This window comes from Gambusia affinis, linkage group LG02, assembly GCF_019740435.1.
Source record: "Gambusia affinis linkage group LG02, SWU_Gaff_1.0, whole genome shotgun sequence".
Lineage (NCBI taxonomy): Eukaryota > Metazoa > Chordata > Actinopteri > Cyprinodontiformes > Poeciliidae > Gambusia > Gambusia affinis.
Genome location: NC_057869.1, coordinates 9,566,831 through 9,593,117, shown reverse-complemented (window position 1 = coordinate 9,593,117; position 26,287 = coordinate 9,566,831). Strand labels below are relative to the sequence as shown.

General features: G+C 37.1%; 1 protein-coding gene across 1 annotated transcript in view; it reads left to right on the top strand.

Annotated features, from left to right (window-relative positions):
• LOC122822814 (insulin-like growth factor 1 receptor) overlaps positions 1-26,287 on the top strand; it is a 51,666-nt gene that overhangs the window by 8,550 nt on the left and 16,829 nt on the right. The window contains exons 2-5 of the mRNA XM_044101761.1: positions 889-1,455; positions 23,855-24,158; positions 24,668-24,804; positions 25,223-25,367. Coding sequence (XP_043957696.1) covers positions 889-1,455; positions 23,855-24,158; positions 24,668-24,804; positions 25,223-25,367 — 1,153 coding nt within the window. The remainder of the gene's footprint in view (positions 1-888; positions 1,456-23,854; positions 24,159-24,667; positions 24,805-25,222; positions 25,368-26,287) is intronic.

Genomic DNA, 26,287 nt, shown 5'->3' with positions numbered 1-26,287 from the left:
TATGAGGCTTATGCTTGAGTAACAACAGCCGGGAAGTCAAAAGTTTATTGTTAAACTAAGCATGAATCCAACCCAATTCAAGTGTTTACTTTGTCACACCATGTGAAGTCGTTTTTAAAGAATGAGAACAGGAAGACAAACATCTGCCAACAACAGCACAGCTCCAGTGTACTGTCAATATTTGAATTTGATAAACATTTTTTGTGAGCATGACAATGGCAGGAGTGGAGTGTTTGTGCATGTGTGTTTTTTTATATACTTTTAACAGCAAAGAGTGATCCAATACATGAAATATCTTGATTTCTAAGAGCAGTTTTTGCTGGTATACTAAATAAGCTTTTGGTAAATACAATTGAAAGAAGAAAACTGAAAATGAAATAAAATAATAGAGTAGGTACTTTCAGCTTTTTCATATCAAGTACCACATCCACACTGTTTATAAGGACATACTAATTATTATTAGCTTCTGTTGATAATAGTAGTTAGTCTGGCCACTTGTGTCAAATAGCAAATCCAAGTTGTTTTCCAACTTGGAATGGGAACACAACTGAATTGTGTTTACTATCATTCCCAAGATCTGACTTCAGAGGTGAATAAAACAGTTTCTGACTCATTGTTGCCCACTTTATCATAGTAATTTTATTCATATCTTGCAAGTAATTTACACAAAAAATTATCTTGAGTACTTCTAAAGGTTGCCCGGGTACCTCATCCATTTTCTGTTCACCCTTGTCCCTAATGGGGTCGGGAGGGTTGCTGGTGCCTATCTCCAGCTACGTTTGCTCAGGTACCTTCAGTGGATATTTGTGCCACACTTTAAGAACCTCGGCTGTGTTTACTTATTCAGTCTGCTTGCACCAATGTCCTTTTTGTTTCTCCCTCTTGCAGTCTGCACTCCCAGTATCGACATCGGCAACAACATAAGTGAATTCAGACAACTGGAGAACTGCACAGTGGTGGAGGGCTACTTGCAGATCCTTCTCATAGGTGACAAAAGCAACAACAACTTCAACCAGGAAGTCTTCCGCACCCTCAGCTTTCCTAAGCTGACCATGATAACGGACTACCTGCTGCTGTTCAGAGTTTCAGGCCTGGACAGCCTGAGCACGCTCTTCCCTAACCTCTCTGTCATCCGTGGCCGTAACCTCTTCTACAACTATGCCCTGGTGATCTTTGAGATGACCAGCCTGAAGGACATCGGCCTGTACAACCTGAGAAACGTCACGCGGGGAGCCATTCGCATTGAGAAGAACCCAGAGCTCTGCTACCTGGACTCTGTAGACTGGTCCCTCATCATGGATGCAGAGTTCAACAATTACATCGCAGGGAACAAGCAGTCCAAAGAGTGCAGTGACGTTTGTCCAGGCATCATGGAAAACAATCCCATGTGCAAAAAGACCATGTTCAACAACAATTACAACTACCGCTGCTGGAATTCCCATCATTGCCAAAAAGGTAAGCCGACTCTGACACATAATATGTCATCTGGGATTTGAAAAGGATCGTGCAGACAGTCCAGCCTTTGACCTGATTCGTGTGGGTGCCAAATTTTTTGCTTAATAAACAGATTTCCAGTCATGGCCTGCTGCTCGTCACTTTAATGCCTGTGTTTTGGCTGAGAGAGAGGCAAAAAAAAAATAGTTGAGGGTTGTGGGGTCTGCAATTTCTCTCAAATGTTTACCCAAGTTAAGGTCACACAAAGAAGAAGCCTAAAGAAACTTATTTGCTTAGGAAAAGCCTCTCCCCAGGTCTTTGTTGCTTCAGTTTAAGAGTGTGCGTGTCAAATATCAGCAGCTGTCTAACACGCTGAAATGTTTTTAAGTATAGTTATCTTTAATTGTAGCTGACATGTCGAGGTTGGGCCAATTAATCCCACCTTCTTTAATAAACACTTTAAAGATTGTAATTATTCTGTTTGTGTACATTAAGTTTAAAAGCTCTTTTTTGTGTTTATGTATGTGGGATTTAAGATAACTTGTTTTTCTGGTGCCTTTAAGGCAGTGTGTTTTGGCTGGCTGTGTGTGTGTCGAGCTGAAATGTTTCCCTGGTGACTGTGCCTTGCTGCAGACTCAGCATGTTAATGTTTGCTGTCTTGTGACATGGAGCTGTCGCAGGACTGGCCTGGAGTTGGCACGTAGGTATGTGCAGCAACACAATTCTGCATCAAACACGCTTGCAACCCGGATTCACATTCACATTCATGTGTGAAGGAACGAGGTACAAAGATGCAAATGTTTGACAGGCCCACATGCGCCTGGGCTGCATCGTGGGTTGTTGGAGTGACAGAGTGTGGGCATGCTGAAAAAGAAATACGAAAGTGGAATATATTTGGTGTGTTGGTTATTTCACTTCTTCTTTGCTTACGTTAGAGTTATAGAGAGTTTTTTTTTATTTAACAGTTAATGGTACTGTGTTATTTAATCATCTATTTGGGGGTGCAATTTACTACTACTCCAATGTGGGAAGGATATGTGCATAAGTATAAACTAGTGATGATTCATTTGTCAACTAAACAGTTATTTTGATTTGACTTTTCTTTTTGTGGACGTTTGCATATTTTACCTGTCCAAGTCTGCACACGTGAATTTCACCCTGATTCCTCTACATCATACACAGTCAACACTTTATTCGGCACACCTTGTTTACTCTGGAGTTGCACCATTTTTTGCCTTTATTCCTTGTGGTATAAGCTCAACAGGTGCTTAGAAGACTAGCCTCTTGTAACTTTCAAGTTAGTTTTTAAGCGGTGTTACCTTTTATGAGTGATGGCTTGCTCTCTTTTAGGAGTTCACTTTGGTTCAGTGGAAGTTAACTTTGGTGCAATTCACTGCATATGTGAATGCCAAGAGAACTGGAGACTGCTCCAAAAGCATAGTTACCATAGTGACTATTTAAAAAAAAAAATTGTCCCCAACAGCAAAATTTGTCTTTATTGTAAAGAAGGGAAACTTTCTAAGGCTTCAGCTACCAAATACCCCACTGAATAATTTCTCAATGAATAATAGACTCTTTAGTTTTTACTTGGTTATTTTATTAACAATGTTTTGTTAAACTCCTTCCAGAATAGTTGATCTTGGACTCATAAGGGCATTGTCCAAGTGTCTGTCCAACAGTTGCGCAGCGATGCATTCAGTGTAATGACGCTGGAACACTATACTGCAGAAAAATTGCAGCTATGTCACTTTAGCATTTCAATCTGTAGTCTAAATGCCATTGGAGAAAAATAAAACTAAAAGCTACAGACTGGATTGAATAAATCGGTGGACGTTTTGAGTGTTCAACAGAGGATATCATTCCTTCATCCCCTGCTTTCTGTGGACCTCTGATCCAGTATTTTCTGAGAAATCTCTTGCCAGAAATATTAACATAGTGTCTGGGTGAAATGTTTTGTCGAAACTGCAGACATGCCAATGCTCGGGAATCTCAATGATTATTATATTTTGAGATTTTTCTCGGCTGTTTTCCAGAACCTGTCCGAACAGATGAGACCTTTTGGTGGATGATCTATATGTTTTGTCATCTTGAAAAATATGGCATATTTTGTTGTTCATACTTAAGCATATTACAAAACAGTGACTGTGTTGTTGGGGAGGCTATAGTTTAACTTGAAGTAGTTTTATGCTTAAAACTCATTCATCTGTTGAGACAAATAACATAAGTAAACGACCCATTTTGACAGCAAAACAGGAGATTTATCTATCATGTTTGTCAGTGACGTGCAGTCAGGTTCATAGCTGGTGAGGTACTGAAGTAATCAGAGTCAGATTTACAGGTATATATGTTATTGTTTACATCTGGAAATTTCATGCATGCACACAACCCTGGAGAGCAAAAAGACTATGCTTTTACGCCATCCATAGCCGCTTTGCCGCAGTAGAGTAATTCTGTTAAGTCAATGAAACTTGGATATGTAGGGTATTATTAATTTAGTGCTGTGCTCCACTGCAAAGGGAAAACAAATTAGAAAAACCATCAACTCGAAACCACTTTTTTTCCCTCCCTCTGTCTCGGCTAAACTACACAAAGACTCGTTGCCAGAGCAACTGACAACAATGTCTTATGTTTCAGGATTCAACACCAAAATTACTCAAATATTTCCAACAAAAATAATATAACATTCAGTAGCTTGCAGCGGTATATTTTTAGGCTTGATGTTTATTTTGTGATTATTATTAATAAATAATGCTGTGATACAGCTACCGCTGCTTTTAGCTAACCTAACACAGTTTGTGGATTACATATTTTTTTCTACATTCTTTACACATACAAACTGTAGCTCACAAAATACACATTTCATTAAAAAAACTAAACAAAAAAATTTTTTATTGCTGTCTTTCCTTTACTTATAAATTGAAGTCCATGCGCCGCTCCTTCTGCCTAAAATCATCCGGCACTTCCTGGTAAAAGTCCTCCTTATTTTCCTTCAGTTTAAAAAGTCTCTCCATCTCAGTAGAGATCAGTGCTAGGGAAGAAAGCCTTCCTTGATCGATCCTGGTCCGGCTGTATGTTTTGAGTCTTTTCAATGCTGAGAATGACCGCTCCACTGACACTGTGGTAGTTGGCACATTGGGAACAACTTGGAGCAACTTTGTTGCCTCAGGAACAGTTGTAATAAGAAAAACAATCAGAATTGGTTAAGCTAAATTAAAATTAAGTACTTTATAGTATAAACCACTGTGTGAATATGGTAATATAAATTAATTTTATCATTTCATATTATTTTTTTCATTATGGCTGTTGAGGTTCTGCCTCACCTGCCTCCCCTGACGTTTGTTTACACAACTAATGCCGAGGAGGTACAAACCAGTGACTTAGACAAAAAAAATGACTGACGTGAGCAGTACACACAGAAACGCAAACTGCTGCCAATTGGACTCGATGGACACACAGCACCTTCAAGGAAGGCCTCTCTCACATTTGTTTCAAACTGACGATGGATAAATTCATGAAGTTCTATGTTATCAAAGTCGACTGTTTGCAGCAGCTATTCTTGTTCATTAGAAATACATTAATAGATGAAGATAAACAATTTTTAAAAAAAGAAAATAAACATTTTATTGCCTAAAATGCAATAACGAAGCACCTCTTCAATGTATGCATCATTTCTAGTAAAAGATGCATCTACAGCTTAAAAAAAATACTTCTAACATCAACATGACAAAAGCTCAGCTCTTTCTATTTGACTTAACATCAGTACAGTATGGGACTTTCTTTTTTTTTAATTATTTTTGGGGGTTTTTTTGGATTAACTGATTTATAGTTGGATTGCAAAAGATGCTTAATAGGAGATTTTTGTTATTTTATAAAATTAGAAACAGGTGAAGCTAAAACTACACCAGTTAAAGAGTTCTGATTAGAACCTATTTACAAAGTAGTTTGTTTTTTGTTTTAAATGCAAAATGTTTTTTTTTTTTTTTTCAGTTTTGGGTAAATTACTGGTCTGAGTGTGCTATTCTTTCAGCAATGACTTTTTTAAGTCTGAATACGCCAGTTAATGATTAATCAACTACTAAACAGTCAATTCTTCACTATTAATGGATTAATCGTTTGAACCCTAGCTGCTTGTGGTAGATTTTTCACTAAATGTATCCAAACAATAGAATTTGTCTCGACTGTTTTGAAGATGAAAGTGAAGGAGTGTTCTTTCAACCTGCTGAAAGTGTGTCCAGCAACAGGTGGAGAATGCTACATGACTGTGCTCCATACAGGTGAAGAAAACTGGTTATTCCAAGACTTTTTCTCATTAAAAGACTTGAAATGTAGAAACAGTATGATGAAAATTTAGCAATTTTAAGTACTTGGAATGCTAGTATTGACTTTCTTATAATTATAGTTTAGCATTGGCAGAAAACATACCCACCGTGGACCATGTTGTCACTCTCATTCATCTATCTCAATAACGGCTTATATCGAGCTTCAGGGGCTGCACAGTAGCACTGTTTCCTTGCAACAAGAAGGTCGTGGGTTCGATTCCCGGCCGGGGGTCTTTCTGAGGGGTCAGTTTGCAAGTTCTTCTTGTGCATGTGTGGGTTCTCTCCAGCTTCTTCCCACAGTCCAAAGATATGACTGTTAGGTTTATTGGTCTCTCTCAATTGCGTGCATGGTTGTTTATCCTGTCCAGGGTGTACCCCGCCTCTCACCCAAAATGTCTCGCTGGAGATGGATACCAGCATCCCTCCCGACCGCATAGGGACAAAGGTGTGAGAAAATGAATGGATGGATCAAGCTTCAGTAATGTTATCTGGGATCTTTTGTTGAAGTGTCTGCCTTGCTTACAAGACTTCTGCTGTGTTGACACATGAGTCAACTATTCACTGCGTGTCCACATTCAGTTTTTCATTGGATCAGTAAATGAAGGAAGGGAAAAACGCAAAGTCTGTTCTTGGTGTGTTTCTATAAAGGGGCATGCCTTTAGCCTAAACTTCATAAAACTGAAAGAAGGTTCAAAGCCAGTTTCCATCTGTGGGAAAGTTTTCCAACTGTGCTGGTGGGGGCTCCATTGTGTTTACTTCCCTCATTTGTTTTTTGGGGAATCTGGAGTTGTCTCATTCATAACTCATGCGCTTCTTCTAAAGAGGTTCTGTGGCTTTGCGTTCTGGGAAGCAAACATGTTGTTTCACTTTACCTCTGTCCCTCAGAGCAGACCTGCACACATGCTGACACATTGAACAGCATGGGGGGATGTTTTTTTTCCTGCAGTTTGTATGGTCTGAGGAGATGAAAGCACATAATTAAAGTACCAAGTAGGTCTGGGATTTACTGGAAGGAATTTTTGCCATCTGTTAACCCCTGCTTGAAGGGATTACTATTAACCAAGACAGTTTGGTTTTTTTTCCAGAGTTGTTTCTCACCCTTGCTACACTTTACCCAACATCTCACTGTTAAATTTGTTTTTCAGTCATTGGCTTGTTGTCTTGATGACTCGATGAACTTCATTCATCAACTGTATTAGTATAGAAAAAAAAAGTAAATGTTCACAGCCAATACTACATTCCTAGTCATTGATAACATAGGCCTGGACAGTATGACTGAATAATTATTGATTAATTTTTTTGTTTTAAATGGCCAAAATATTACCAACCTGGTGAGTGATGGTTTCAGTTTTATCCGTAGGTTTCACTCCACGTTGTTAGTTTTTAGTTTTAATCTTTTAAGAGGCACGATGGTGAAACCTGAAACTTCTGCTATGCCAGTTAGTCGACAGGTTGTTGCTAGGTAACCATAGAGCCTTAGTTGATGCCACCAAACTTGTCTACCTGGCCTTGAAAGCTTGAGGGGCTGAAGCCTTTTCTCTGCAACATCCCCCAGAATGCTGTGCGATACTGTATCAGAGTTTAGTAAAATGATTGAAAATTTCATAAGATGCATTATCTATTCCAGTGTTTCCCAACCCTGGTCCTCAAGGCACACTGTCCTACATGTTTTAGAGGTTTCCCTGCTTTAATGTGCCTGATTCAACTGATTGCAGTTCAACAAACGCCTGTTAATCAGTCATCAATTGAAATCAGCTGCACTGAAGCAAGGAAATACCTAAAACATGCAGGGCAGTGTGCCTTGAGGACCAGGGTTGGGAAACACTGATCTATTCCATGATATGATAATGATAATAATGATTATTTTGTTTGACTCCTTCTGCACCACCAGTTGGTATGTAAACTGGCAATTGGTGGCAGCTCAGTTCACCTAAGTTTCATTACGGACTTCTGGAGCCATTTATGAACCTTCTCTTCCCCGAAAACCCCAAAGACTTCCCTGATTCAGTCTGATTTCAGTTTGTAACCCATTCTAGATTCATTGCATTGACCCATTTCTCCAGCACTCTGAATTTGCATTAATGATTGAGTTTGAATGTTAACAATAACAAATAATTCCCTTAGTACCACTGGAAGTTAACAAATGAATAGGCTATGGAGGTCTTAAAGTGGATGAAATCGCCTGAAGCGACATTCTAAAGGTCAACAAGTAAAATTTTAATAAACTGCATGGTCTTGCACCTTGAAACACTTTAAAAAATGTCCATAATAAAATAAAAGTGTCATTAGACTAAGGTCAAGGGGAAATGTTGCAGGTCACATCACCAACACACAATTTTTTTAAAATAATTGATTTGCATTACGGGCTCTTAGTATTGCAGTACAAAAGCTAAAAATTATGATAAGCACAAGGCAACCATTTGGTGCTATGGCACTGCTGCAAGAATGCTTATATAGTTAAGGACTGTGTAATTTTGCACAGATGAACAGTGTTGGGGATTTTTATGTGACGGGAGGCCATAGGGCAAAAGCCAGGGATGTTTTAAATCGGGGAATATAAAAGTCAGAGAAGACAAGCTCCTGCAAAGAGTTCAAAAGACAATCTGACTTGCGTGGCCCAGTGCTAAAGGTTTAAGGAATCCCAGGGACTAGCAGTTCCTGCTGATGTCTGTCTAATCTCTGCTTATTATTAGCTCCATACCTTCATGTATAGAATACCAGCATCTGCTGTCTGTATTAATACGTGCTAAACTGGAAGTAAATGTGCAAGGCATGGGGTTGTGTCTTGGCTTGTGGTTGAATCTCTGGTTTGAAATATTATCCAGCACAGATGTCACACAAGACAAAAGATTGGAAAAGTGAATTTCACACACATCTGATTGGCATTTTTGGAAAATTAGGGTAAAGTTGAGTACTGTCAAATGTATTTAATTCAAAGTTATTTTAGCATATCAGTATGCTCACATCTAAAATGCACATAAATTGACTTTTTTTTTGTAATTTCATTTTTACTATCAAAAGCCCCGCTCACATAAAAGTTTTACATAACTATAAAGCTGTGAATATATCGAGATGGTGTCTTAAACTGGTGCCTTTTAAAATATCATGCCACCAAGATTAAAAAAATTTTAATTGCTCACCGATACTTTGTTAATATTTAAATTTTAATTTACTAAAGCATAGTCTTCATTAGCCAGTGAAAATTGTGATTAAACATGGATTATGGTAACCTATAAGGGATAAAATATGGTATAATGGTGTAACAAATATTTTGTGATATTATAACTGAAATATATTTTCTTAAACCTTCAACTTAGCGAAAAAAACAACCTCTCCACTAACTCTCTGCTTTAAACACCCCACAGTCTTGCTTTACTGTTATTGTCACACGACCAAAGAAATCCACATCATAATAATCCACATCTTCCTTCAGAAACACAAACGATAACAAGATGAAGAAAAAAAACAGTTTTCTATATCTGCCTAGTTTTCCTTATCAAATCAATATATTTTAAAAAATGACCAACATTGTTCAATACTGTGTTAATGCCAATATATCATGATACCTTTCATTTTTTAAAATTCATTTTAAACACATTTGGTACAGAACATGACAGATTGAACATAAACAAACCATGATGTAGGAATTCACAGCCTTTTACAGTTCAAAATTATAAGACTTGTCTAGCTTCTTGAGGGAAAAAAACAGAGGTAGGGGCTCCATACAACCAGATTTTAAAATGATAAAAAGCTCAATTTGCTACATCATTTTATTTGACATGCCATTAAAAGGAGTTTAAATGATAGGGTTGGTGTTGTGGAAATGTTTTTAGCAGTTTTGAAAGTAACTTTCAAACATTCAAAAACCTGGTTGATGCCTTATTGTGGCTGAAACATAAAAATTCTGAGGTTTATAAGAACTGATATTTTGTCCGCATGAAATTGTAACATATATTTAGAATTAAAACAAATTGCACAAGTCTAAAATTATCCTAATACTCTGTGATTATTTAGAGTGAGAGGAGTAAGTTTCAGCTAATATTAACCTTTCAATAAAGGAAATTGTGTCAATTTGAGCAAAGAATGGTACTTTGGCCTTTAATGTAATATTTTTGGTTCCTATAGTATGTATTTATACATCAATAACAGATATACAGAGCAGCGTACAACCCTCACGAGCATGATTATGCACAGCTTCTCATAGACCCCTGACCCATAACTCTGAGACTGCCAGCACTTGTAAATTATAGGTGCCGCTTTATGTACCATCCATGACTGCTTTTGGTGAACAGTCACACCCATCCCTGGAATTCCTGGAAGAAAACATTACGGGTTTGGCTGTACTGAAGAGCCGACTGTAATTATGTGGCCTTTAATTGTCCTCTGTTAACACCGTCATATGGGGATGAGCTGTGACCAGAGATTCAGATGAGTCTTTGGTTTGTGGATTTGAAGCTGTGCAGTTGGCACACTTGGTTATAATGGCTTTTTCCACTATTTTGCTTCAGTGATTTGAGTAGTTTTATGGAAAACAAGTTAAATATGTCTTATAAGCTTTAGTGTTGTTTAAATGAATTCCCATTTATCTAAACATAGAGGTGGTATGGGGGTATGGTAGTTCAGAAGTGGTCAACATTTCAGCTAATTCCAGTTTTAATTAAAAGGGCAGTATTATGTATTTTCCATTGTAACTTTTAGAGCATAATCAAGTAACTGTTACTTTAAGTTGTTATGAAGATACTGTATATATCAAACATAATTTAAAAGAACTTTGACTTAACACCTTGAAATTGGACCTCTATCTCTTTAAGAAGCTCCTTTTCTTTACGACACTCTGCCTTTAGCACGTCCTCACAACAAGGCTTCTCCATTAAGCCTTTAACAACGATCTTAGGAGCATTACACTGATAAGTAGTTCGTGTAATTAACTCAGCAGTTGTGCAGTTCCACCAGGTGTTTGCTCATTGCTGCTGCCCCTAGAGTGAAGAAGCAGTGTGGAAAGACCAAGCTTTTATGCATCCAAAATAATTGCCATGGCGATTGAAGGATTTCTCAAACATGCACAAAAGAATAAAATCAACACTCCAGGTATTTTTTGATGAGGGAATAATATTGTAGCATGATATAAGCTTTCAGGGAAACCTTTTAAACATTTCATTCTCATTTTTTTATTTATTTTAAGCTCCTCACTGATATTGTATCAACTTTTAGTCTCCTTCACAAGTACTGCTTCTTCACAGAAACATGTTAGTGTAACTTCTTAGTCTTTAGCCATGCTTGCTGACCCATAAAATATTGGTTCAGTACTAAAGGCCAGTTTCACAAATCAGCCCAGTCAAGCTAAAAATCATCTAAATTCTGTGTCTTACTATTTACTTACAAATTAATTATTCTTACAAGCAAATGTACATGTTTATTAATTTTTCAACATGATAAACTTGTATTGGAACTTGTATAAACTTGGTTGGATTTCTTCTCTAACTATATAGACATTTCACCCCTCACCTAAAGGACGCCTTTTGTTCTAAATTATTTGGATTCATTTTGACCAACAATTTCCACTTAGTGATATTTTTTTTTGCCAATTTGTGCCCACACAATGAATGAAATGAAAATACCCTGACATGGCACATAGTTTTTCTGACCTTGTGATTTCACTGCATTGCATCTTTGATCATACCATCAAAAGACTGGCTTTGGCCATCTTTTTATTGTCTCAGAATCAGTTCTTAGGCAGCTTTAAATTTTGATCGAATGCCAAACAGTTCAGCAAAGAGTAAATTTTACGACATTACAACAAATAGAAGTATCAAATTTCACAAACTGTGACTTTAAAGCATCTGCATTTTGAAATAGAAATTAGTCTACATGTTAAAAAACCGACAAAATTGTCCTGTACCGCAATTAAAATTTTTGTGAAATCCACAAATAATGCCTAGAAAGTTATAAAAGGCAGAAAAATGCCTAGAAGTTTAGGTTTGGAAAATAATAGCTTTTTATTATGGAAAAATGTGTTTGAACATCAGAAGATGCTTGGTTTATAGTACCAAACATTCAGGCCTTGAATTCTGGTCTAGCCTGCACGTTTTCAGGCTGCCATTAAGATACATTGCCTCATTCATCTTTTTCATCAAATTCTTGGAATACTTCTGTCCTCCCTCACAGCAAATACGCAGGGGAAAGGAATGTTGACAATGCAGATATATACTCTGTGTGGGTGGTAGTGGTCAACATAGTAAAAACTCAAAGATGCGCACTTCACAGATTTTAAAATATTTGACCAGCTTTGTTTTGATGCACATTTTTTTCCTCTATCAACACACATTTACTTCAACTCATCATTAAAGTTAAGTTGTTGAATTTATAAGTATAATGATTTTGTGACATTTTGCTAATTTATAAAAAAAAAAAAGCAACCCATAAATGTTGGTTTTTAAGTCTTGGCATGCTTTATTTTATATTGCTTTGTTGGCATATTCAAAACTAATTTTTGCTTGAGTGCAAACATGGAGAAGTGAAGCACATTTACAATGCATGTATATTGTTGAAGATGCATCCCTCTTGCATATATTGTACATTTATTAGAATTGGTGGATAAAATTGCTTATTGCTATGCCATCACCATCAATTTTTTTCTAAATTTCCACACTTAATATTTACCTGACTCACCTGCTTATGTTGGGCAAAACGTTCAATGGTCTCTATGCAAAGTTAATTGCTACTCCCAAGGGATTATAAACTTATTAGCTAAATTAATCAGAAAACAGTCTGCTACAGTGTGAGCCACTTCGAGCATCCTGCATCCCGAGGTGAGTGAATCTTTACTTGTGCAGACAGTACATCTGCATAATGTTGCATGAGATTTCAAAAACATATAAAAGGGTCCTTAATATAACATTTGTTTTGAAGTTGCATAAATCCAACATTAATGCAACATTTCTGTGGTACGTGGCATCTCTTTCTCTTAAAATTAGAGTAATCTAAAAAAAGATGCTAGGCTAAAATAAAGTGCGAGGCTAAAAAGGATTCTAAAACAATTGTGACTGGTGTTTACCCTTTTCTTCCTGCCATTTGTGTTTTTATCTAACATTTAATGTTTAACAAAAAATTGGACAAAGTAAAACAAATATGGGGAGAGAAAATAAAAGCAATTTCATGGTTTAAAGCAAAACCATGAAATTGGTTTTGCTTTAAAACAATTTCATGAAATTAGTTTTGCCAACAGTGGGTGTGGTGTGCTGTCAATTATTTTTTAATTATCTCAGGATATCTAGTGCACCCTTATAGACTGCACTGGTAGTACTGGAATCACTTTTTATGAAAAACCACTAATGGATATGACTAAAGGAAGTGACAGTCACATTGATCCATTGTTTTCTTTTTTTTACTTTTTTTCTCATCTCCTTTTGTCATGTTGTCGCCAGATCAGTTGTGATATCTGTTTTCATCCTATGTCAACACAAAGCTGCAGGTACCAAGAAACATCTAATGTGATAGCGTCTAGGTAAACCCCGTCCTGCTATTGTGTGGCTCCTCTAAAGCCTCTGGGGGGGGACTGTAGCATTTGATTAGCATTGTCTTTTCAAGTCTGCCAACAGAGAGATGCCAGAGATTCCTCTAGTCTGTAATTGTGCTATAGAGTCAGCTCATTTAACGGATGCTTGTTCCCGGCAACTTCCTTAAGACTCACCAAAGACTCTGTTTGGACTAGCTTGAACAAAATAGTTTTGTTTTTTTTCTGATCCTGGTTCAAATTCGTTCAGACTCATAACAATACCACAATCATTGTTTTGTGAATAATACTGGCTACCGTGTCAAGGTTACCTGAGAGGATTACAAAAAGTGGAGAAAAGTTGTTGTGGGGATTAGGGCTGTTGTAAACGCATATTTTAGTAATCAAATAATGTATTGATTATTCTTACAATTAATTGAGTAATTGGATTTAAAAAAAAGTTTAAAATAAAATATTGGTAAATCTGGCATAACACCGGTGTTACTATCGGATATCAATATCTGTCCAATTTTTCATTTTTGAGTTTCCCTAACAGTTACAGTTTTTTGTATTTTAGAAAAGTAACCTGTAGCAATAGTAGCTCACTTTCTAAGTTAATCTGAAGAAACGTTATACAAAAATCTGAAATTCTATTCAGTTTAATAATAAAGAGGCAGGCTCACAAATACACTTATAAAAATGTCTATGCTCCAGCTTTTAGTTTATGTACTCGTCTTCAGTGAGTTTTATAGATGAACTCTCACCTTGCCCCTTACCTGTCAAGCTTTACGTTTGAGAATACGGGAAATGTAGCCTGGAGTGGAGGACTGGGGGGCAGGTGAGCGAATGAACATAAGATGGGGGTGGTGGAGGGTAGGAAATAGACCAGGGGACAGCCAAACTTAAGCTGGGAGGGGAAGAGACCAGGGGACGAAAGTAAAAACAGGGGGGAGCAATATGGGATATTTACAGCACCTTCATTTGTCAGAAACTCATCTACCAGCCATGTACCGCCACAATGATTTCCGCCACTCGTTTGTTGAGACCGGAATGATATGAAATTTATTGTGCGGTTTGTTCATAAAGCTACACTTATATTGTAACCATCAACTAGTAAGCCGCCCGCTGTGTTCAGTCAATCCGCTCACCTGTATAAATACTCCTGCTGCGCTCTTCCCTCCTTTTGCTTTGAACCAGCAGCTCCTGGAGGAGAAAGGCAGCCGTACTCCAGGCATTGCGCCAGTCATTTCAAGGATGCCTGTTGGTCCCCCAAAAACAATGAAAACCCGGGCACTAGCATCAATCAATAAAATCCCCATTGCCAAACTTGAAAATTGGACGTTATGCCACTAACACTTTAGTCAGAAGTCGGAGCTCTGCGCAGCGCAAATAATGTTAAAGCAAATAATGTTAAGCGGTGCGCTATATAATAAAACGTAAATTAACGAAGCTTCGAGGCAGGTAAATTTTCCTCGAGGAATTTTAATAATCAAGGTACTTGAGTCATTCGAGGAGTCATTTCAGCCCTAGTGGGGATTTATGATCTAAGTTTGCTTAGTTGTTAGTTAGGTTTTTTTTTTTTTTTATCAGCTACAGATTCATTTATTCTCGTCTTTCAACCTTCACTTTTAGATTAGAGATGAAAAGCACAATTATTTGTGTTGCTATGCCTTCTGGTGCAAGGTCCTTATCAAAACAACTTGAACAAAAATGTATATAAATTACAAAACAACAAAGTTGATATTTCTCTGTTTAGAAGGTGGCCTTCTAGCACATTAAGTTTGAGTAGAAAACACTGCTGGGTGCAAACCTTCTTGTGAAGCTAAAAGGTCCATGTAATTGTATGCCTAATTTGTTATATGCACGGGAAAAAAATAATGGTTTTGTCTGTAGCGTATACCACTACATCACTATGCTTTGGCTCTTTGTTCTGTTGTGCTGCTTACTACTTATGATGATAAAGATTTTCATGCCATTACATTCTTGTTTATTGTCAGCTTGCAGGGTGAATAACAAAATTTGCAACTTAAATATGTAATTTTGTTGTAGTAAGAGATGTAACCCTGATGTCGCAGTTTCAACTGGTTGACAACAACTGTCCTGCAAATGAAAAGTTTAATGGGTGATATCAAAAGAAACAGACAGGAGAGCTAATCAGATTTTGTATTGATTTTTTTTTTCTTGTTTCTCTAAAATTAGGCAAATAAAATCAAAAGTAAATTGGGAGTATTTCATGTAGTTTTCACAACATTCTAAAGACCCCTCTAAGTTTTAATGAAAGCCCTTCCCTCTTGTGGGAGTTTTAAGCTAAGAACTAGTGCTGTAGTAACACCACTTTTTCTGCACCAAAGCTGCTGGTAGTACTACCAGTTCAAGGTTTGAACCAGGTTGGTAAAAAAAACAAACAAAAAAAAAACAAAGTGAGCTACAGACACATCCCCACAGTCAGTAACATTTGTGAGTATAAGATCTAGAAGTAGTTCTGTTTTTTGGGTTCCTGGTTGAATTTGAGCTTTTTATAGCTGCATTTTATGCCTCTTGCTTCAAATCAATAACTCCTTTTGGTTAAACTAATAAGACACTTGAGAAGTTATTTTTATGAATAAGAACAACACTATACAGCAGAATATTTTTTTACTTGCAACCATACAAATGCTTTGCAAGTTTTCAGAAACTATAAAGAAAATTTTGATAAAGTAATTAGCAATCTGCCCTGGAAATATTGCCAAAGTTTCTCAGTGAGATCACATTACCAAAACTGATTCTGGGAAGCACTTTGTAACTTTGGCACAATGTCTGTTTATGTTAAGAAATATAGTCATTTGGATTGTTCACGGATGTTGGAGTTCCAAACACAAACACTTTCCTGATCGATGCCTGCTTATTTTCTGTTGCCTGTATTGCTGAAAGGACTTTGTGTGAAGTCTGTCTGTCAGACTTGGCTGGATGGTGGTTTGTGTCTTGCATTTCCTCTGAAGAAATGGCCAGTTTGTTGCGATGTCTGTTACCTGTAGGTATGCGTCGTAAACAGGACAGTTGAGGTCAGTGGTGTTATGTTGCTAATAAATCCAGACCCATGTGCTCATTTGAATTGGCCTGCAGACACCACTCACACAAACAAACACACTTCTGGTAGACTTTTTCTTGAATGACTGAGTCTGTGAGCGACACTCCACACAGACTCGCAGTCTAGCCAAAACAGATCATGCTTTGTATAAGGCTACGAACACAGTTGGGTTTCAGTATATTATCAAGTTTCTTTTCTGTACTGGAGCACTTTATTTCCCAATACAGCTTGGGGGACACTAGGACGACAGTTTAGTATAAAAAGTTGAGAAACAGTTGTTGTAGGCAGGCTCACAGTTATTTTTAGCTTGTTATGCTGAAATTCACTAGTCTCTATTTGATTTTGTTAGTAATTGGATATTTTTATTGTTTTAAAGTTCAATATTTTCTTATAGCTTTACTTACAGCTGTCTACAACAAGAGATATCCTGGTTGTAGACAAAGTTGTGAATGAAAAACAAGTAAAAAGTAATGCAAGAGTAAATTCTCAGTAAACCAACAAAGATTTTTTTTATATTCGATCATTATAGGACCAAAACCTAAACCTTTTCAAAATATACAATATTGCACATTTGTTAATAATCTGAAAAACAAGTTTTCTTTAGTCTAAAGAAAGTAGGAACATTTTTAGTTTTACTTATCCTCACATAAAAGGATGAATATCCCTGACCAAGGTTTAAAGTCATGTACATTTTGCACTATAGACAATAGTGAATGTAGTGCTTTATATATAAAGACTCTGAAACTTAGTGCAAATTATTACTGACTCAAAGACATAATCCAAGAAAGCTGTAAAGACCCACTCACATCTTCTGTTATGGGATTTGACTTCTGTGATCTAGTCAAAAATAATACCGAGCCAAATTGTCAGAAATTGTGGTCTGATATCGCCCATGGGGGGAGGAGGGGATATTTTTTTTATATTGACTACGAAAAAACATAACTCGCCTCCAAATCATCCAGAGTGCAATAGAGCGGCTGCTCCAGTCGTCTTTTATCAAACACCTTTTCTATTTTTTTATTTTTATTTTATTTATTCTTTTATTGCTTAAAATGAGTCCACAAACTATCACTGCTGCTTCTACATCCTCATCCATGTTTAGTTATTCTAAATTCTCGTATGGTATGTTGGGGGTTTTACTGGATTTTCTTCTGGAATCGCGATGTTCGTGAGTGGAATCGGTTCATGTGTTGCTCCTGCCGTGTGGCTGGACACACGAACCGATCAAACCTGTTGTACTTTTACCGGCTCGTGTCGTGTGTGGTCACAGAGGTTTGGAAAATTGGCCGACAATTCTCCTCCAACATTGTGCACGTCACAGCAAAATGTTTTCACTCGATAAGGAAAACGGCAGATCCACAAACCCTCTACATCAATATAGCTGTGGACAAGATCACTGATGCCTATTGTTCTTGCAAGGCTGGGTAAGTCGGGCATTCATCGCTTTGTAGGTTACCTTTGAAATCAGTGGGTGACTCCTGTGGTTAGTTGGCAAATGTTTGAGTGTGCCTAGGCCTAATACTCTGTACTTGGTGCTAGAGTGGCTAACACGAGGAACAGTTTAGTCTAAAGCCTTTTCTGCTACAATAAAATCTTTAGTGTATGTCAGATACAGTACACATTGCTTATTGATCTGTTTAGCTAACGAAAGACTGTAGCAGACAGGCTTCAAGGTGTAGAAGTTGTATCAGTAGTGCTATTATGCTGCTATTAGCTAACGGGAAGCGTGTGTTTGTGAGATGGCCACGCACGTGACCACGTAGAATGGGCATCAGCCAATGAAAATCGGCCCCTGTGGTAAGGTCCACAGACCGGTGTTGGGGGCTACTAGCGTATAAGATATTCTGTACTTGCACTTTGGAGGCCTCAGATCAAACTTTTTTTTCATGAAATCATGAAGGGAACCTCTTTAATCAGCCTTTTTTTGCACATGTACACATTTAAAATTCTACTAAAACACTACTAAATTCTACTAAAATTCTCTAATTTGCCAAGGATTTTAGAGTTGAACTTAAATTACAATTATTGCTGTATTTTGTTTTCTTTATTATCTAGGAAAATAACCAATACATAAACATTGTCGACTTGACCAGAATATTTCTTACAAATGAGAAGTCGGTGTGTAACTCTGTTATTTAACCCACTGGATTAGAGGTTAGTTTGGCTTGAATGAAGGAAAATAAAACACTCTATCAATGTTTTTAAATCAACTGTGCTCTCATCTGTCTAGACATCTGCTCTCGTCTGTTTTTGTGTATTCTACACTACTAAAGCCTGGATTGTCATAATAGGAATGCTTTCCTGTGTGGTGGATGCCTTATCACAACTAGGGACAAGAGCTGAAAAACATGGATTAGGAAACAGACGGGTTTTACGTTCTTAACTTTTACAGGCAGGTCAAATGTCAGTTTTGATGAATAAACCAGCAGGATATTTACTGTAAACTACCATTGTGAAGATCTTTTTTTTTCTGTGTTCCACATTTTTTGAGCCAAGTGTCATCTGGAAAAGATCTGTTTTGATGAAAAAGCCCAGACATTTTCCTGCCACTTGGCTGTTGACTGGTTGTATTTTTCCAGCCAGTTCGTCTTGTTGTTTTAATGCAATGCATTTATCTTTTAGCTCACAACTGGGATCTCTATCACACACCCTGAGAATTTGATGTTAAACGAATGGATAGAAGAGGCTTTTAAGCTCTCTTCATTGATGCAACTTTTAAATAATCACTACTAGAGCAGAACTTTAGTGTCTAAAACTTTAGCACACTGCTATAACTACATGCAGATATGGTATATATATATATATGATGGTAGCTTGCCCTGTGTGTTAACCTCAAGGCAAGGGTTACGTAGGCTCAATAAGCCACTATTATGCTTTGACAACTGATCGCCTAAAACATTGCTCTGTCATCAGTTTCTAAGCACAGGTATGACTCAACTTACTCTTGGTGAAGATGCTTACATAGGCAGCAGTTTACTTAGGTCCTAGGTTAATTTTATTTAGATTGCAGAATAACCAATATTTATTGCATAAATAAAATAACCTGCTCTTTCTGTGTTTTAATTTTACAAGTTTTACATCTGAATAAAGGCTTATTTCTTCCAAATACTAGTCTATTACTGCACTTATTAATTTGCACTATTACTGTTTCCTTTTAAGTGAACATTAGTTAAACAAATTCTGCATCATAGCTTATCGATAAAATGACTTTGTACAGATTTGCAGAAACTGCAACATTATGTAGCCATCAATAGGTAATCATTATCATTTTAGTTTTTGATCCAGAAATGTTGAACAATAAAAGGCTCTTGAGGTTAAAAATGTGGTGAACAAGATTTTAATATTGTACATTTATGTGACGCGTGCTTTATAAGTCTAAATTTTTAGGGTCCCGGTTAGCAAAGGTCATAGAAACAAAGACAAAATAATAGGATTAGAAGGTTATTATTGAACTGCCACATTACACACATTCCTTGTGGATTAGCACTGATAGTAGTCATACCCTCAAACTAACAAAAACGTTTCAACAGAATGTGAAGCACAGTCTGTTCCTTTGCAAATTAAATAACCTAAGCTGAATATATATTTTGGCCGACGTCATGCATCTTCTACTTTTATCCGTCAAAATATAGCTCTTTCACACCTAATTCTTAGAATTTTCTTTTATTAAGCTGGGGATTTTTTCAAAGGTTAGTGGAAGTGCTTACCTCACCAGAATGGAGTCCAGTAGACCAAGCTTCATAAACACAGGGACAATCTGCTGTGTCTAGTAACTTTCCACTGTTTATACTGTGGGTATCTCCTATTTTAAAACCCAATTTTTAGGAGTAGTTTTATGTATATATATTTTTGTATTTGTTGAAGTAAAGTAGAAGTTGTAAGACAGATGACCAGAACAGGGAAAGAAATGATTCACAGCAACCATGAGTTTCCATTTGAAACAAAAATACAAGTCAGACAAATCACATCCACTGAAAAGAAAACATTATCATGAATTAAGTTGGTGTCCTACTACACCATCTAAAGAAGTCAAGAAAAGTTTTTATCATGTTCCCAGTCTGGATAAAATGTAAAAAAAAGTATCACATAATTGCAAAAATAACTGAGTTACCAGAGAATATAACTTCTTGTTCCAAAATGTGAAAATTGTCCCGCATTACTGCTTTCTCTCAAATCAAATTTTTACACTGAATCTCTGGTTAAAAAAACATTGAAACAATCTTTTTTTTTTTTTTTGCAAATGAAAGCTTCAAATAATCTGGTGCATACTGTAGCCTAATTTGACAAATCTAAGTAATATAGATTTTCAACAGACTTGAGCTAACCCAGATGCCTTAAAAATCTTTGAAATATTTATTTACTATACTGCCAAATTGCAATCCATCTACACCAGTTTCTATTTGATAAATTTGAGTTCAATGTTATCAAATGCTATAAAAATATATTGGAGAATTTGAAAATTTGAGTCTGCAATAAAATTTAGATCATGAAACAACTACTCGTACTAAAATAGTACAGAAAGAGAGCATTCAAATTAATAGAGTTATATAAAAGATTGATGAATGAATCTTTATTATTCTTTTCATCACAGTAAATGCATGAAATGCATGATGAAATACAAAGTTTTTAGGTCAGATCGCCCTTAAAATCCAAGCTCCATCTTCTTCATTTTATACATCCTTTGCCTTTTATTTTGGGGCTACCTCAGAAAGTTCAACCCACCTCCCATTGGACTGATCTTGGTGTTCAAACCCTCCCATACAACTGTTACAACGTCATGCCCAGAAAATTTAAAGACTGCAATACTTGTCGAAAGTGCATATCCTCCTTTTATCCAAGTAAGATAAAAGCTGGAATTCATTATTTTTAAGGCGTCCGGTGGAAGGCTGTTGTACACTGCTGCATACTCTGTGACCCATTCACGTCTCTCTGACCTTCACTATCAGTCAGGGTTGTATTTAGGAGGGTGACAGACCGGCTGCTTAAGCCTGCACCAAACTCCACAAAGGGATTCAGCATAACTCTCTCTGTGGGGCCGCGACTTTGCTTTGTAATAAATGACACCTTTCTGCCAGCCATTGCCTCATCAGAAGAGGTCAGAGGATGAGATGGAGTCCGGGGTTGGAAAGTGGAGGGGTTGTTTCAGGGAAAGAACACTCTGTGCCAGAAAATGCAGCACTGGCTTCCTCCTGCTGAGCATAAACAGCCCCTGAATGGTTGGTGAGACCATGCAGTCTGGAGGTTCTGATTGGTTTCAGAGTCAGTCAGGAGGAGGGGCTGAGGGTCATCCCCTCACAAAGAAAGACAGTATTTATAAATATAAATCATAGCAAAATCTATAGCAAGTAGATGTATTTTAATACTTCTATTTGGTTCTCAACTGCTTCTAAAAACAGCCTAAGCACTTAAAAAAACCCCACTAACGAATAAATTGAATTTTTTTTGGTGTCTAGAAAATTAGCTGTTTCATAAATCTCCCGATTGTTGAATCACAATCAACAGGTCACACCAGCTGTGTCACCTAGCAACCCAAGCGAAGCTCCAGCATTGTTTGTTCAGTGAGTTGTACAGATGTGTGCTCTGTACAATGGCTGCTGGAAAAGACTTTTTTGTTGTTACCATCCAGAAACCACTTACTGCATTCTTGTTGGTTGTGCAGGGTGCTATCCTTCTGCTTTGCAAAGATGTGTGGTTGTATAATTGCACATCTGTTTGCAGCCATTTTCACATGTGATGGTAAACTTTGAGTTGGGGGGGATGTGGCCAGTAGAAGCTTATTTGGATTGAAAGTGACAGGCGGCCCTAAAACAACTCCTTTGAAAGGAGCTCATACTAGGCAGAACAGAGCAGACTGAAATCTCATTATCTCAGAATGAGTTTGTGCTCAAAATGTAATGACCATGTTTTGTATGACCAATACACTTGTCCTAACATGTTCAATGAAGCATAATAGGTCACCTTTAAAGTTAACTTTTGCTGTAAATTATTGTTTTGCACTAAAATAACAATCTAGAGAATTATATTGGGATACATTGGTGTAAACGTTTTCCACTTAGGAAAGTTTTTTTTGTTGTTTTTTTTCTGACTGTAGCTTGTTGCAAATAAAACTGGCCCAATTGATCTTCATTTATTTATTAACCAACAAAACCCTTGATTTTCCCTCTTGTATTTTATGTTCGGACATAACCGACATCATGTTCGTATATCTAATCCAACTCCTTCATTTGTTTTAAATAAGTCATAGTGAATAAAACCACACCATGTTAACAGGAGGCAGCAGCGTGCGTCACATCTCGTTTGTAGACTTTATTTTGTTTGAAAGGCTTGGTGGAGGCAGGAAGTTGTAACCGCCATTCTATCATGCAACTGCATCCTTTAAGCATCAGTTCCTACAAACGTCCCTTTGTTTAGTTTGTGTTTAAACACAGCTTGTGGTTGGCCTAAAAAATTGACAATAAAAAAATGTTTGCTTATTAGTTCTTCCAGTTTTTTCCACTCTGATATATTTCTTTCTTGCTTTATAGCTCACAGAACTGACAGACTAACAAACGGGAATAACTCCATGCTGTAATTCACTTTGTTTAATTAGCTGTTAGCTTCTCTTTATGGCTGATAATCATAGCTGACCTGCATAAGGAGTTTGAGCAGGACAACTTATGTTTCAGCTTTTATGTCGAACCTCTTAGCTGAGTGATATTAGAGGTGAGTGAACCCCTCACCTGTGTGTTGATGTTTAAAGGGCAGTTTTAAATTTTGTTTCCCTGTAAGTCTTTCATGCTTTATTTAAACAGATGTACATGGTGACCATTTACCTCTGCCAATGCTTAATTTTGTGTGCCTTAATTAGTTCACCTGCCATTAATTATAATGTCCCTTTGACTTTTTTTTGTTGTTGTTCAAAGGGGCAACACAGTAAAGAAAGAAAATGTTTTCGTGGCTTCCCCTAGTGCATTATTAGCCTGGTGGGCCACCAGGATTTACTCCTCCCTTCCCAATCCTTCAGCCCCCACCAAGCTAACCTTAATATTTTTATTTTAAAAATGTTTTTATACACCAGTAAGAGTGATAGTAAAGACAGATTAAGCTAGGTTTAAAATTGACACATTGAAATGTTCATGAGGGGGGGCACACCAGTTGTGCTGTCCCTGTACCTGCCTGTTGTTTTTTTATTATTTCCAAATTTTGATGCCTGCTCTGAGTTTTTGTTTCTTTAAAAAAATTTTTTAACACAAAAACAAACTGCAAAGGTGCTGAAACACCGAGTACCTTTAAATCAAGGCACCTGTTTAGAGCTGTGTTTGAATCAATTAGTAGTAAGTGGACATTGATAAACATCTTTGATATTTGCTTAATAATTTTGATGATTGCATTTGACAAAATGTAATTCTTATTGCTCGTTTCATAATTGTTTTCTGTATCACTTTGGACTGCCTCGTTGTTGAAATGTGCCATACAAATAAACTCGACTTGACATGGTCATGCAGAAAAGGTTTCTCTTAATAATTAAATATTCCCCCCCTTTCTCTTTACTTTTTACTTCAGAGTGTCCTGAAAAGTGTGGAAGGCGAGTGTGCACAGCTGACGGTGAGTGCTGCCATCCTCAGTGTCTGGGCAGCTGCTCACTTCCGGGCGACGACACTGCATGCGCCGCGTGTGTGCATTACTACCACAACGGCAGATGTGTGGCTGACTGCCCTCCAGGCACATACAGGTTCGAGGGCTGGCGTTGCATCAGTGCTGATTTTTGCTCTAAAGTGCACCTTCCAGACTTCGACATCTTCGTCATCCACGGGGGAGAATGTATGCCTGACTGTCCATCTGGATACACGCGATCCACACCTGAAAGGTAAACTGAAGTTAAACCCGCAGTACAGTTTTTCACAATTTGTCACATTATAGCCACAAAAGTACAAATTTCTTTGTGGATTTTAAGTATATGCAGTACAGAGCACAATTGTATCATAAATAAATGTAAAAAAGTTAAATCTTTCTTACACTTTTAGTCACTCGATTATTTAATACTTTGTAACAAAACTATATTTTGTTGCGATTTCAGCTACAAGGTTTCCTCTTTACCAACTTTACGAATCTAGTAGCTAATTTATTTTTACCTGTTCGTCATAATCTAGCTGTAACTAAATATGTTTGAAAGACGCACTACGGGCTACAATTTCCCTATAAGGGTATTTCTTCACATTAGTTTCCTAAGTTTCAGTGTTTGTGATCTTCGTTGAAGTCAGAACCAAAAAAATCTTAAATGAGCAGAAACAATGAGAGCTTTGAAGACTATTAAAGTGTATAGTGATGGTGTACATTTACCACCTTTCCCTTTTTACCTGTCTGTGTAATCCTCAGCATGTCGTGCACCGCCTGCGATGGCCTATGTGATAAAGTTTGTGACGGGAAGGTCATTGACTCTGTGGATGCTGCTCAGTCTCTCAAAGGCTGCACTGTTATCAAGGGCGACCTGCAAATCACCATCCGCAGAGGCCGTACGTACTGCAGCATCACACTTCACTTATTTTTACTTTAAGGGTTGATGTAAAAGCTATCATTGAGTTTTAACAATGAGATTTTCTAATTTTCAGTATAGGAAAGTTGGCTGAGAAGTTTACAAACTGGGAATCCTTTTTGAACCAATTTATGCATCACAAAAAAGCTCTGTTTATTTTTTGGAAGTTTTGAGGGAAGAATAGGTTTAACTTCCTGAATTGTTCTGCTAATTACTGAATAAGCTGCTACTAGATTCACCTGAAATAACAGAACAGAATTAGAAGCAAGTATTTCTTGTGCAATGACTCAAGTCTGAGATGCACATAGAGTTTGCATATAAGTGGAAAATGTCCTAAAACCTCTGTGTGCATGTGTGTGTGTGTGTGTGTGTGTGTGTGTGTGTGTGTGTGTTTTCAGATAACATGGTGGCAGAGCTGGAGAGTTTCACAGGTTTGATCCAGAGGGTGACTGGTTATGTCCGGATCAGACATTCACACACCCTGAGCTCACTGGCGTTCCTCCGAAGTTTGAGATACATCGATGGAGAAAGCCTTCATGAAGAGTAGGACAACCCAACACACACTTAATCAAACCAGCAGAACTTTGATTTTTACCCAATAGCCTACATTTCTCATTTATTTGTTGGGAGTGGACTGATAATTTTTTCTATTAGTTTATTTTAGTCATTATAATTTTTTGTCTGTCTGGTATATGTATATTTTAAAGACTTAGATTTCATGTTTTTAGTACTTAGTTTTTAATTAATTGTTTTTCGTAATTGATATCAGTTATTCTGTTATTATATCGTACACAACTCTGGCACTTTCAATATACAAACATGAATAAGAAACTGACAACATGTAAAAAAATAAACATACATATATACATCTTCATCCATTCTGGAATCACAAGTGGAAACCAGAATACCTTTTCTCACATTCTCTTGTAAATAGCATATCCTGAATATGGTAGAGACCTAAGTAAGGTTCACAAGTGGTTCAGAGATGGTCCAGCTGCAGAAGCTTCTGAATTTATAGGTGAAGTTGCAAGATTTCCACTGTAAGCAGTAATCCAACTATATTTACTGAAACTGTCCTATTGAAGTTTTGCCAATTACTACCTGACAACCTTTCCTTTAAGTATTTCTCTCGTTTCTGTGGAGCAAACTAGAATAATTATCTTGATCATTTGATTTTTAATGGCACATACAGTGATTGGGCAAAACCTTTTCACTGCTTGCCTGATAGTACTTTGCTCCCCCCTTTTTCTATAAAAAACAACCCTGACCTGTCAAGACATGGACTCCACTAGACCCCTGATGGTAAGCTGTGGTATCTGGCACCAAGATGTTAGCAAGCAAATCCTTTAATTCCTGTAAGTTGTTAGGTGGCTTCTCCTTGGACCTGTTTGTCCGGCATATTCCACAGATGCTTGATTGGATTAAGATCTGGGAAAGTCAAAGTGTTGTGCTTTTCAAAGCAT